General features: G+C 36.1%; 1 protein-coding gene across 1 annotated transcript in view; it reads right to left on the reverse strand.

The window, feature by feature from the left end:
* The window catches only part of LOC105993437 (dystrophin-like), a gene marked incomplete at its 3' end in the record, with an annotated part of 1816642 nt that overhangs the window by 520613 nt on the left and 1280572 nt on the right, over window positions 1–15457 (reverse strand). Inside the window, 1 exon segment of the mRNA XM_013026710.1 lies at window positions 15020–15184. Within this exon segment, the coding sequence (XP_012882164.1) occupies window positions 15020–15184 (165 nt within the window).

Genomic DNA, 15457 nt, shown 5'->3' on the forward strand with positions numbered 1-15457 from the left:
AACTGAATCCTAGCTCCCTTGAGTTTTTGAGAGTTTTTTTCAGAGTAGCCCAAGTTTTGTATCACCATGCCCTGCTTGTGATTACAATATTTCTAAGTAGAAAATGCAATGCAATATGTTTAGTTATGTTTCATTGCAAACCCGTGACTTTTACACCAATAAAGTGTTTATTCTTTTTTTTTTTTTGGTTGGTCGTGGGGCTTGAACTCTGATCTTGGGCACTGTCCCTCAGCTCTTCAGCTGAAGGCGAGTGGTCTACCGCTTAAGCCACAGTGCCAGTTCCAGTTTTCTAGTGGTTTATGGGAGATAAGAGTCTCATGGTCTTTCCTGCTCCGGCTGGCTTTGAACCACAATCCTCAGATCTCAGCCTCCTGAGTAGCTAGGATTACAGGCGTGAGCTACCGGCACCCAGCTACAATGTTTATTCTTAAGGTCAATATAGTAAGCATTCATTAAAACTTTTATTTAGAATGTTTTAGAATTTCATTATCTTCAAATTAATTTTCACCTTTCTTTTTTATGCAACTACTGAATTTATTTTTAAATTTTTATTATCTTTAAGTAGCTGTACAAAGAGGTGCCACTTAACAAAGTTGCTTTTGAATTCAGTGTATCTTGATTCGTTTCATTGCCTTCATTTTGGTAAATGTTTTAACTCCAAAATACCATTAGAATTTTTAATTTGGAGTACGTTTTTGAGATGGTAATTGAATACTAAAATAGGTTTACTTAAAATAAGTTTTTAAGTGCTCTATTTAGTGTTAAAGGACTTATTAGTTAGTGTATATTTCTTCTTTTTAGAAGTTACACAGATTATGATCACAATGCTCCTGCTGTTTTTTTCTACAGAACACATAGTGTTCTACCTGTAAACACCAAATCCACCCCTTCCATCACTCAGCAGATAAAATTATAATGAGTGGCTTTATGTTGCTATAACTTCTTGGCAGACATGCTTACCCATAATGGCACTCATGCTTGCTTTTAGAGGTATCATAATTATGTATTTAGAGTTTTAAGTGTTTCTCAGTGTTAACTTCCAGATTTAAGGATCCCTTTAGTAACCAATATAGTTTACTGAGCACAGTGCAGCATTTTGTGACAAAGACACAAGCTCTATCCATAGAGCAGACATTCACCAGATACAAAAAGGGCATCAATGTGGAGAGCAAAGGATCAGAGTGGAGTATAAGGACCTGAAAAGTGATCATTTAATTCTCCCTCATCTACCAACCCAACTGCTATCTTGGAGAGAGCATGAAGAGAACAAGGGAAGTTGAAAGACTGCTCATTCATTTATTTAAGAGATTCCAACTCTGTAAAGGGACTGGTTTAAATAGATGTTTCAGAGTGATGAAATTTTCTATAACAGCCCAGTAGCGGGAAGAGTTATAAAGATCTCTGAGTATTAAATGGAGAGCCTACCTTTGTGTAAATATTTGACTCCAAGGAATACCCATACCATATCCTTTTGTCTATTTAATGCAGACATGACTATTTGCCACTTTATTTTTTTATTTTTTTTTGTCAGTCGTGGGGTTTGAACTCTGGGCTTAGGCGCTATTCCTCAGCTCTTCGGCTCAAGGTGAGCCCTCTACCGCTTGAGCCACAGCACCTCTTCTGGTTTTCTAGTGTTTTATTGGAGATAACAGTCTCATGGACTTTCCTTGCCCGGGCTGGCTTTGAACCGTGATCCTCAGATCTCAGCCTTCTCAGTAGCTAGGATTACAGGCATAAGCCACCTGCACCTGGTTTATTTGCCACTTTAAAGCTCACGCGTTGTTTATAAAAGTGTGGCTCCTCAGACCAGCAATATCAGTATCAGTAGAGAACTACATTTTAGAAGCTACTTAGCTTTTCCCATACACATAAAAATTTGAGAAACACTGCTGTAGATAGCATATAAGAGACTGGAGAATGGATATATATTAACCTTAAATTTCAATTCATTTCCATGCTTGGGACATAATATCTACCTTTTCTATGATACAATTTTATGAATAAACATCTTCCTGGATACAGCCTTATGAGACAATCAAGAAAAAGGTGGCTGGATTAGAAAAATATGATTTAAAAATTGTACTGTTTTGAAAATTGCAAACTGCAAGTACACAGCATTTTAAAATGTATATAAAATCCCAGCCTGCTATTTTCTTCCAATACTTAGTGCCACCCAGGGTGATACTTGCAAGCTCAAAACCTTCCTCATTTAACTTCCATTGTTTCTACCCTGTATTCTGTCTGCCAATCAAAGCTACTCCTTGGGCAATATGGCTGATAAACCAGGTGGTGCATTCATCCACTTAAAGAGAAGTTGTTTGAACTTGGAAATGTTCCCATCTTTCTCCTCTACACATCTTCAGAAAACGATGGTATCCATGTGCAGAGCAGTTTTCTGTAGTGTACATTTAAAAATAATGATAACATTGTTTCTGATGCTCTCACATAACTTCCTTTAAAGTGTCATTATCTACACTTACTTTTATGGAGCAGTAGAAGATTGCTAAGTAAAAAAAAATAAAATTCTAGTATGCAATAAAAGTATGATGTTAAGAAAGCACGATTATTTCAAAAGAATAAGCCAAAGCCCAGCAAAATAAGTACTAGGAAATGGGTACTTGAAAGAGGGAAGGGGAGGGCCAAGGGGAAAGAGGTAGAAGAATGAAAGGGGATGGGGGGGAGAATGCAGATAAGAATTCATTATTTATACTACAGAATTGAGAAACATAAGGCAAAGGGTGGTTGGAAGTGGGGGGCGTGAAGATGTTGAAGTGGTAAAACAGATGCACATTACACATAAACTGCTTTGTTCAATGGCAAAAAAAATCAATACATAATCTAAAATTGGATAAGCAAGGAAAAGGGTGGGTTGGGGGGGAGGGTGGGTGAGAATGCTGAAAGTGGTGACAGTGACCAAGATGCACTGTATTCATAAACTGCTTTGGTGAATGGTAACTCCTTTGTACAACTGTTTAAGGATAATAAAAAATATTCAAGAGAGAGAGAGAGAGAGCATACAAAGTAGATGACAGGTGACAAATGAGTCCCTAGGGTACATCTGGGTTGAGAGAATGATCTATAGGTCTGCTTTGAGAGAAAATGGCAAAATATCAGTGATGGAAAATGAAGCATGGACCTTTTAATTCCTATTGTGTGTTTCTTCGGTATTAAGAAGAATAATATTCTGACTGAAAAGGACAGAATAAGTAATAATGAACAGGAACTAGTGGCCAAGGTGGGTAAAAAGAGTAAAGAGCCCCAGCTGTTCAGAATTAACTCTCTTGATCTAGATAAATTGCATCTCAGGATACTAATAAAACTTGAAAGCCAAATGGCATACCAATATGAGTATTCCTGAAGCCTTGCAAAGGAAGGATTTGATTTTCATGAAGGAAAAAATAAGATACAGGAATGAAACTCTAACCTTCCAAATAGTTATCTCAGAGTTGGCTAGAAAATGAAATGCTGGTAGATGCTACAAGCTTTCTTTAGTTAATGAAATTTCAAAGGATGGTAGTCAGTTGACACAGGGCCTTTAGATAAAAAATGAACTCTGGTCTAGTTATTACATACTGCTAAATAGACAAAGAAAAACACAAATATTTGCATGCTAGTTCCAAAATATCAAAACCTGCAATTATTCTGTAATATGTCTTCACATTGAACTTTTGTCTAGGATTGTTTTCTAGAAAAGAAATGAACACAACATTTCTATGTTGTTCAAAGGTTAGTTTTGATATTTTCAGGTTATGACCTTAAAGTCACCATCTATTTGTCATAGGAAACATTCATTAAAAGCTTTATTGTACAAACCCATGTTTTTACTTGAAGTCCTAAACTGTATTTGTCTCAGCAAGAGAGAGACCAATAACTCAATGGAGAAAATTGGTATAGAATATAGCTAACAGTGTATAGAAAAAGAAATTAAAATGATTCTGAAACACTAGAAAAACATTCACGCACCAAAGAAGAATGCAAATTATAACGACAGTGGGATATCATTTTTCATTGCTTAGAAGACTAAAAAAAATTAAAAGTGGGCAAAGGTGCAAGATAAGAAAAACCAAACCTTTCATAGTACAGATTTGAAGGCCTTCATGAACAACAAGTTGGCCATATTTACTAAAATAATGATTGTTATCAGACCAACAATTTTATTTCCAGAAACTTGACTTATAGTATGAAATAATATATGTACACAATTACACAGTCATGTTGTAATAATAGCAAAAATAAGCAAATGAAATGTTCATTGATTAGAGTTTAAGTGAATTAGGTACAACTTTAGGACAGAAAATTATGCAAGTGTAAGAAAGAAAACACAAGTATAAATATGGAAAATATTTGTCAGTAAACATCTTTAAGTGGAAATATTCACCATATAGCTACTTTCTCTTAGACAGGAGAAAGAAGGAACACACACACACACACACACACACACACACACATACATTTACACATATTTTATCTTTGGACTACCTAGTAAATTCAAGATTGTAGTTTATTGAGCCAGAAGCTGAGTTGGTGAGACAAAGTGATAAAAGGCAAAATTGGTGTCCACAAACGCTTTTGAATTTTGTATCAGAAGAAAGCATTATGTATTTAATCAATAAATGAAATCACTTATACTTTTAATTTCTGTTATAAAGGGACAAATGTATGACCAACTTTGCAATCATTACTTGGAGACAATCAGCATCACTAATTTTATTTTTTCCTTCCACTTCTTGCCACTACACCTCCTTTTTTTCTGGTTGCATCTTCTCTCTGGAACCTTTTACTTTGCTACATGCATATTTCACTCAGTCATTTCCTGTTAGTCTTTCAAGCATTCTGCTCAGGTGCCACATTCCCTGGAATGCTCTCCCTGAGACAAAAGATTTGCAAACTTTAGCAAGTGAAAAGCTGTTCTGGAGGGCTCCTTAAAATATGCATTCTTACCAGGGCAGAAATGATTCTTGTCTCCAATAAATTACTGGGAAAAATCCAGAAGTGGCACTACGACTCAACTGATAGCGCTCAAGCCTTGAGCAAAACAAACTCAGAGACAAATGCCCAGGCCCAGAGTTTAAGCTGCAAACAACAGCAACAACAAAACATGTTTTCTTGGGCTTCACCTCCATTGCTTATGACTGAGGATGTTTACGAAGATACCCAAGTATTTGAATCTCTTAACAACCAACTTCTAAGATGATACATAGTTACACTTTTCTTTCCTGTTTTGGGTGAATGTAGTCCTCAATGAAAGGACACCTCTCTGACTTATTCCAGTGATCATTGTATCTAAGACACCAGTCACGCTTTTATTTAAAAGCACAACTCAAAATATTTGTGGCTAAAACACTTTTCTAATCAAGGAATCATCAAACACTCACAGTCCATCTTAAGAAATGCATTACCAATAAACATTCACTGAGTAATAACCCTTTGTTAAATGCTGAACATATACTTAGGTAATTTGGTTATTGCTAGGTATATTTATTAATAGTAACTGCAAATACAACTCAGTTTAAAATATTTTCAGCTAAAATTATGTAAAGCCTGTGTGTGACAGGAAATTATCTTTAAAAATTGAATTAAATCCACATAAATGCATTTGCCACACAAAAATATGATAGAGTAGTTAATAAAGAACTTTGTAACATAAATATATATTACACTAGACTACAATTCTTTGTGGGAAGTAGAACAAAAATATGATTTAGAGAAGAAAATGAAAATACAAAAAAAAGAAAATACAAAACCTCCATTTATTAAAAATAAGCTTGGTCACATGTTTTAAGTGGATAATGATGTTGTAAGGTTAGAAAACAAAGAAGTCACATTTTGAGACATCAAACCTTAACACTTAACACTGTTAGGAAACTGAGCCAGGAAGGCCAGAGGAAAGAAGGAACAAAATCAATACTAACAAACCAGTTTAGCTCTGATGGAAAGCTGAATTGGGACGCCATGGTGACCAGAAAAGAGCCAGGAGACAGGAGACAGGACACCAACATAGAGACACGTGGCATTGGATAATGGCACGTGAGCTGGTCAGGGCCTAAATAGGGTCAGTTCAGGGGGTAAGGTCACAGAAAACTTGAGTTCTAGGCATTGGACTGACAGGTTTAGTAACCTATAAGCCATATCCCCATCTGCTTCTAGGGATATGGGCAGCCCATCACCTGGGAAGTAGGGGCTTCTTCACCTTTCCCCACTATGAAGACAAGATGTCAGAACCTACCATCCACTATGTGGCCAAGATGGCACTGGCCAGACCTGATCTCCCTACTTCAGTGTATATATGTATGCAACATGCTGGGAAAGGGTAGCTTACCTGTAATCCTAGCTACTCAGAAAGCTGAGATCTAAGGATCACAGTTTGAACCCAGCCTTGGCAGGAAAGTTCAAAAGTTCATGGTGAGGCTCTTATCTCCAAAAAATACTCCCCAAAGCTGGAATTGGAGCTGTGGCTCAAGTGGTAAGCACTAGCCTTGAGTAAAAATGCCCAAGGACAGGACCCAGGCCCTGAATTCAAGCCCCAGGACAGGAATACACACAAAAAAGGATATAATAGCTGGGTGCTGGTGGCTCATACCTGCAATCCTAGCTACTCAGGAATGAGATCTGAGGATCCCGATTCAAAGCCATGGTGGGCAAAAAAGTCCGTGAGATTCTTATTTCCAATTAACCACAAGAAAACCACAAGTGGACCTGTGGTTCAAGTGGTAGAGGGCTGGCCTTGAGCTGAAGAGTTCAGGGACAGTGCCCAGGCCCAGAGCTCAAGCCCCATGAATGACAGAAAAAAAGATGTAATATATTTTGTTATATATGGGAAAATGATTGTTATAGCTAAATTAATATATCCATCTCTCCTATTGGGTTGCTTTTAATTCGAGTTTGTGAAGTTTTTTTTAAAAGATGCTGTGCCTTACCAGAATAGTTTCTGATGTTTTACTTTTGATTTTCCCATGTCCTTAATACTTTAAGAAAATGGTCTTTTCCATTTTTAAAAATAACTTAGTTGTTTTATTTTATTTTTTACAGTCATGTTGCTTCCTGGAATTATCCTCAAAATCTTTGTCACTTGGTTAAAATAATTAGCCATGAATTATTGCACAGTGACCCATGATCCTTTAGCCAACTGTTCAAACTACTTATTTTTTTTATAACCTATGGTATTTTGCTTCGTTCACATCAAATTCTAAGTGAAATCTTTCTATACTGACTTAAAATCTCCAGTTTTTTTTCCTCCACCTTATATAAAAATAATTTAAAAGAATTAAATTTATCTGCTATGTTGATTTCCATGAACACATGGACAACATTTTGGTTTAAATGTACCCTGAAACTCATGTTTAGGAAACTTAATCCCCAAGGCAATAATGTTGAGAGATGGGAGCTTTAACATTTGATTAGGTCTGTAGAATTCTTCCATCTTGAATGAATTAATGTTATTTTCATAGAAGTAGGTTACTTTTCTGGAGAGTGGGCTTTTTATAAAAGCATGCTTCACCATGTGATGCCTTCCATCTACAAGAAGGTCCTTGTTAAATGTCAGTGACAACCTCCTCTAGAAATATGAGGCAAATAAATGGATGTTCTTTGTAAATTAGTCTCAGGCATTATTTCTTAACCACTGAAAATAGTTGAAGATGGTCAAATTTGTAGATAATATTTCTCTAAATAGAATGGGCCACTTAAATTTTGTATTCCTCTAAACTTGAGATTATTATTTTCATGCCAACATAATCATTTGCATTGGTTCAATAAATATCTGTCTTCTTTGTAACAGTATAATTTAAAATGTGTTAAATAATCAAAGCTTTGTGTGGATTCTCTTTGGAGTTATATGCATGGAATCAGATGTGAGTACATAACTTTAAGCAACTATAATTGACTTTATGGAGTCAGTGCTTACTAAGTCTTCTTGTAAAGCTGGCCTGATACTTTGCTTTACAGAAATTTTAGTCTTAATTAAAGAAATAAAATTTCTCTTTGACAGACCAGGGACCTTAGAATATTTAGGAGACAAAGAGAGTGAAATAGTTTGCTCTGATTTATAGGTATAATGGGTGAAGTCTCATGGCAAGTGTTTTACTTTATTGAGATAATTTAAAAATCTTTGAGGGCTGGGAATGTGGCTTAGTGGTAGAGTGCTTGCCTAGCTTGCATGAAGCCCTGGGTTTGATTCCACAGTACTGCAAAAACAGAAAAAGCCAGAAGTGGTGCTCTGGCTCAAGTGGTAGAGTGTTAACCCTGAGCAAAAGATGCTTAGGGACAGTGCCCAGATGCTGAGTTCAAACCCCAGGATTGGCAAAAAAAAAAAAAAGCCAAAAGCAAAAACAAAAAACTTTGACATTCTGCTTTAAAACTACTTTAATGAGATATGATTGACAAAAAATTTGTATATATGTAATGTATACCATTTGATGAGTTTGGAGATAAGAATATATCCTTATTATAATCTATGAAGTAAACCTATTCATTACCTCCCAAAGGATCTTCCAACCTTAGCTGTTCCTCCTCCTCCTCCTTCTCCTCCTCCTCCTCCTCCTGCTGCTGCTACTACTACTATTATTACTACTACTACTACTACCATTGATAGTACTATTACTACTTTTTGTGGTAAGAACAGTTAGTATAATATCTGTCCTGCATACTGGACACAATAGAGTATTGTTATATATAGGTGAATTCATTATGAAATTGTCTAGCAGAACAAACATAAAAGGGCCTATGTGGTCAATTACCATTCTTGCTTCATCTATATAAATAAAGAGAACAGCCTTATTTAATAATCAAGAGCATTCTTACATTATCATTGATTGAAAGGAGAGATGATAGAGATAAATTTGTCTGAATGAAAAATCTATAGCACACTCTGGTGGATTATCAGAGACTAGTCCTATTCATTTTCCTTGAATGAATTCTGCATTTCCTCGAAAATCTGAATGGCTTTGCTACTAAGAGCAAAGTGGACTGCATTCTGCCATCCTAAGTATTTTGTTGGTCTTTAACATTAAAAAAAATCTTCTAATTTCCTTAGTATCTGACTGCAACTCTCCAAACAAATATTTCCAACTTTTCTCCCACCCTCTTGACTTGTCATTGAGAACCAAAGCCTGGTTAACTTAGATTTTTAGATTGTACAGCTGCAACACTAAGGTTGGTTGACTTGATGTAAACTGCAAAGAACTCATACCTGTAGCAAATTATATATGGATTACTTTTGTTCCTGTAGCTACTGCTACTTAGGCAACTCAGGTAGTTCATCAAATGCCCACGTTTTCCATGCTTTTCTCTAGGAAACAACCATGGCTACGGATGATCTAACTGAAAAAGCCTTTCCAATGCCTTTGCCACTGAAAACATAAACTGAAAACTGAAAACTAAGAAGTCTATCAGATTGTTCATGCTATCTTCACTGAGCCACCTACAGACACTTCCAACCATTCTAGGAATCTTCTTGACTAGCTGTCCACTGGACTCAGAATCTTGACTGCTTTCACCATCCAGCAACTTTCATCTACTTCCGGGTCTCAGGGATGATTACAATGCTACTAAATTAAGCAACATGAACCAGCTTTACTACCTTATTAACTGGGAACTGATAAAGATGACCTCAATTCCTAACTCTTCTTAACTCTTGTGTAAATAAACTTGAGATAAGTTTCTCAAGACAGGTCTGACCTCCATTTTCTTAGAGCATTGATTGAAATAACTCTTTCATTATACAGGTTTTCTCTGTCTCTTTGAAGATAGGTCTCCAAACTTCTTGCTTATGACTGTGGAGTGTCTTTTTCTCAGGACCATGACACCAATCCTTTGAAATATAATCATCAAAGAACTTTTCTTAGGACAGGCATGATAATGTATGTGTGGTATTCCAGCTACTCTATGAGATAGGAGGATTGCAGTTCAAGACCAGTACCTCCCAAGTTACCTGGAAACTATCTGAAAAACAAGTAAAAGAAACAGAATTGTGGGGGGAGGTTGTCAAGAGATTGAGTGCTGACCTAGCTAGCTGGAGGCCCTCGGTACAATCTCTAATACCACACATATACAAAAAGAAAGTTAGTGGTCCTATCTTCCAGTGTCTGTGGGAGGGTATGAATCTAGCTTTAAAACAACAACAACAACAACAAAAGAGCATTCAGCAACACAGATGGCTTCATTACCTTGACCAGCCTCTCCACTACAACCTTTAGCACTTTCCTACTAATTCACCCAGGATTTATAAGCTCTCCACTCATTCATTTAAGCAAAATTGGGTTCAGTCTTTCCTATTGCAAAAGTTTTACATAAAGTGCTTCTTGCTTGTTAAATTTTCCAATGAAATTTTTCTTTGACAACAGGCTCTGCAAAGTGAGCATGTGTTTTTGCTATCCATTTACTTTAATAGTCATTAATATTTTGTCATTTATGGATTCAACATAGTAAGGATGAGCCAAAATGTTTCTTTACACACCAGACAAGTGAAGTCGTTCTTGAGGTGAGGTTAAACTCTCCCTATCATCAATATGAAAATATTTCAGTTAGTAAACCTTCAGGTAAAATTATACATTCCCTCCAACTCATAATTCAATTAAGTTTGGAAAGCAGTGGTTAGGTAGTTTTAAGTTAGATAAACTATCTCTAGCTCATTATTGAAAGCTTTCATTAAAGATTAAAAATGTAAGACTCTTTATACAAATTCTACACTGGTCTCAGCATCTTAGCATTCAATTATCATTTGTGAAATCTGAAATCAACATATTTTATGTCTAAATTGAGAGTACATTTGAAAATCAAAATTCAAAGGAATGCCTTCTTGTGGGCTGACTGATGGGAAAGGGCTGTGATTATGCCTAATTTTCACCCTCTACATCATGATCTCATTGATTATGTTTCTCAGCTTGCTAAGGGTTCTGTGAGGTGATTTTCAAGATGAATATTGCTATTTGCAGGATTTCCTGAATAGGAATATTTTAGGAGTAAATTGCACAACCAAGCGATGTGCAGTCAATTTTCACTCCAGCATAAACAATGTATTAGAACAGAGCCCTTAAGGCTTTTTTATTTGGGTTTCATTACACAGCTAGCTGCATTTCATCAATAAGCACGAAGTGCCAAGTAGACAAAACTGAGGCTTACAGAAGGTATTACACACACACACACACACACACACACACACACACACACACACACGTTTTTTCCTAACAAGTGCTCAGAATTTGACTAGAGAAAACAAATGATCTGAATGGCAGGGCCCTAGGCCCTTCACTTCAGAGGTAGCTATGACCATTATAACCAGACAAAGTTTTTTTTTTTAATAGGAAATGGAGACAAGAGTCTAGCTACATGTACACTGACTTTCTTTGCATAAACTCATTCCTAAGTGTTTTTAAAATCTTTGAAAGGCAGTTGATTTCTCTGTTGAAAATGACCATGTCCAAACAGTAAACTGATGACTCATGCTTGTAATCCTACCTACTCAGGAGGCTGAGATCTGAGGATCAAGGTTCAAAGCCAGCTCAGTCAGGAAAGTTCATGAGACTCTTATCTCCAATTAACCACCAAAATAAATCAGGAAGTAGAGCTGTGGCTCAAATAGCAGAGTGCTATCCCTTAGCAAAAAAAGCTTAGGGACAGTACCTAGGCCTGAGTTCAAGCCACAGGATAGGCACAAAAAGTGGGCATCTCCTCAAAGCTGTTTGAAAGCTTTGGCTTTTGGTAAAGTTCAGCAGCGAAAAAAACAATTCTCATTCTTCATTATTTGAAAAGAGAAAAGTTTAATTTCTTTAAGCACAGGGAACAACAGACTATAAAGACTGAAATCTGTAGTTTAAAACAGAGGAACTCAGTATAAACTTTGTAGATCACTTATTAGATGGGGAGTAAAGATAGAAAATATACAAAGAGAGATAAAAAATTAGTCCTGGTTAGTCACAGGGGATACCATTTCCAGATTGCAAGTTAGAGAGTTGAGACTGATTAGAAGAATCTCTTAAGTTATTATATAGATGCATGCATGTGGTGTTTCCTTTTCCTTTTGTTTTGTTTTTGACTGAGGTATAGCCACAACCAGAAGATAAAAGCTAGAGGAACATTTAGAAATTTGTACTCCATAGATACAGAGCTCAGAATATGCACAAAGAAATGAAGCCAAGGACTTTTCTACAGAAACAGCCACCTTTCTCTTGAAAGGGAAGAAAATATCCTGACACTCTGACGCAATTCACAGCAGAGATAGTAGTGACTTGGAGCTTTGATAAAGAGTAGTTTTTATTCCAGATTGTGGGGATTTATCTGTTAAAAACCTATGGGCTGTTGGGCTATGGACAAAGAAAAGCCTAATATGAGTTTTCAGTATTTAATAACCATTCTGGGGGGGTGTGGACACAGATTAAGACAAAGTTATTTTGATTGAATCAACAAGACCTGTTTGTATTTGAGATAGTGTCTCTATGTATTCTAGGTTGGTTTTGAACTCTCAAATATCCTGCCTCAGCCTCCCAAGTGCTAGGATTACAGTTGTGCACCAACATGCTTGACAAATCAGTATATTTGTATCAGGAGATTTTGTTGTCCTTTTGCCTAAATATAGTCTACTATCAAGAAAATGTGGTATATATACACAATGGAATTTTATGCCTCCATCAGAAAGAATGACATTGCCCCATTTGTTAGGAAATGGAAAGACTTGGAAAAAATTATATTAAGTGAAGTAATCCAGGCCCAAAGAAACATAGATCCCATGGTTTCCCTGGTTTGCAATGACTAGTATATGTCTAGGACAAGCAGAGAAGGTCAAAAGCTATGTACATATGACCACATGAGATAATGTTATGCAAAATGTACCCAAGACAGGGGCACAAGTGTTTTTTTATTTCTTTCTTGCTAGTGGTTTTAATTTACTTATAATCCACTATGTGATTCTTTTGTTTCTTTTGTATGTTCTTCTCCCATGGTATAACCCCTGTTTTCACTGGATTTGATGCCGGTGTTCTGCATCTTGTATATACATTTTTGTAATTTGGGGAGGGGAAGGGATATAGTGGAACACTTAAATGGTGATGCAGATTGACCCATTGTGATGACAAGATGTACAGGGCACTATGTTGAAAATGAACTTTACAATGTTGGGGTGGGAGGGGGGAGCAGGAGGAGTTGGGGAGGTAGGGAGGGAAGGGATGGTAGGGGCAAACAAAGGAGGAGGTAACAATGCTTGCTACGAAATGTACCTTACTCATGTAGCTGTAACCCCTCTGTACAATATTTTTTAATAAAAATATAGTAAAAATTAAAAAAATATACTCCACTAACAAAAGTAAGTAATATTGAATATATTTCATTATTGTACTAAAAATACATTATAACCAAAGATTATATGTAAAAGTTGATAAATAGGCTTTTGAAACTGTGATTTCCAACAAGTTATTTCCAGTTGGGAGGAAAGAATTCATGTCATATTCTCTTTGAAATATTTTGCTTTAGGATTACAGTGGATTCAAGATAAGTGAGAATCTGGCTGAGGTTATTGTAGGTTGGGCCAAATAATTGTACTACCTTGTTAGGATTACTTGTGTAATGACAATGGAATTATTTATTGAGTAATATCTATTGAGTATTGATGAGACTTAGCAGAACTGAATAGGTGCTAGTCATTTATCTCTGAGGATATGTATTACATACTACCTAAGTGGGAAAACAGGAGATACCCAAGAATGAGTGTATTCTTGGATTGATTAAGTGCTTTGCATTCATCCAGTCTTGTATTTTGTGATTTTATGGGCTTCAGGTACAGGGTGACTGGACGATCATAAACTAGACCTTCATGTCAGGATCTCCACTGTACCACTAATGTGCAGGCAGTGTTGTTACCTATGTATATATTTTCTTAATGATTACTCAGTTTGTTACCCAGAAAACTGAGTGTTAGAGTGAATCCAAGACCGTGACACTGAACAGGCTGAGTTTTGTACAAGTGCAATAATGTTCACCTTTGACTTCAACAGTGCCATCTGTTCTTGGGAATAAGATACCAGAATGATAGAAATAGACATCAGGGAGAAATGTCCTTTGCAAACAGAATTCATGTTATCTGCAGCAAACTTGTTCATCTCTTTCTTAGCCTTAGTCCTTAGCTTGATTTGAACATACTTTTCTTAAACCTTTCTAAGATATGAATTTTAGATAGGAATCAATTTTTGATTAAAAATCAAAGTTCAGTTAGAGATGGAAGTGTTTCATAAAAGCAAATATGATACAAATATTCTACTGATATGAGTTTAATGAAGATGATCTAGTAAAGATAGTAATAGAAAATGCTAGTTAACTAATAATAGTAATTCATTATTGTCATTATGAAAATAATTATGATGATAAAGATTCTATAGTTGACCAATTTAGACAAGCTTCTCAACTTCCTAGGCCTACCTATGTGCTTTCTTATAAAACTGAGTCTTAGCAAAGAAGTAAATTGTTCAATATATCCTTGCTAAAATAAGGATACTTATTCTTTATAGCAATTACCTCAGTATCTGATCCTCTTCCATATCTGCTTGGGTTCCTCATCTTCTACTACCCTGCAGGTAATGTTTGATTAGGCTAGCCTTTCTTCAAAAAGAATCGTGATAGCTTTATTTAATCAGAATCTTCCCTCACTCCAGGTGATTCCTTTTAGTCATTTTCTATCCATTGACTACCCTACCTTGCTCTGACACTATGAATTCCAGTTTCCCACACTGAACTCAAATTTGAGCTTAACTCGCTGCCTTCACCCACTGCAGTGGGTCTTGTACTTGTGATTTCCTAAATAAAGTCCTCCAAACTGCATTAACAAGTAACATTGCTTTTTCTTTAACAATGACAATGGCAGTGAATGAAAAAATTAATTCAATCATATTGTTATTCTATTAGGAAACAGTAAATAAAACACACATTTGTTATCTTAATTTCTTTTTGCAGTGCTGGGACTCAAACCCAACAGTCCCTTGCACACTAAACAAGTATTCTACTACTGAGTTACATTCCCAGCCCCAGAAGCCTTTACCTTAATATCAAAAGGTCCTGTTTGACCTGGCTGGTTATAAATTTCCAACCGATTCCTTATAGGAGACAGCCACAGGAGCAGATAATCTAATTGATCTTCAAGATGCCCAAACTCTTTCAGGTAAGCTTCAACTTCTGTTTGTTTCTCAGGTAAAGCTCTAGAAACCTGAAAGGAAAATAATTAAAAGGTGAATGATTCTCGTAAAGCAAACAATAAAGATACAAAAGTATTTTTGGAAGTTATATATTTTTATACAAACATACTGATTTGTATATTTTAACAGCATGTAGATGAGTACTTAGTTTTATTACATGTCAAGAGTTAATAAAAAGCCAGGCGCCGGTGGTTCATGCCTGTAATCCTAGGTACTCAGGAGGCTGAGATCTGAGGATCAGGGTTCAAAGCCAGCCCAGGCAGGAAAGTCTGTGAGACTTTTTT

Source organism: Dipodomys ordii, unplaced genomic scaffold (genome assembly GCF_000151885.1).
Source record: "Dipodomys ordii isolate 6190 unplaced genomic scaffold, Dord_2.0 Scaffold96, whole genome shotgun sequence".
Classification (NCBI taxonomy): Eukaryota; Metazoa; Chordata; class Mammalia; order Rodentia; family Heteromyidae; genus Dipodomys; species Dipodomys ordii.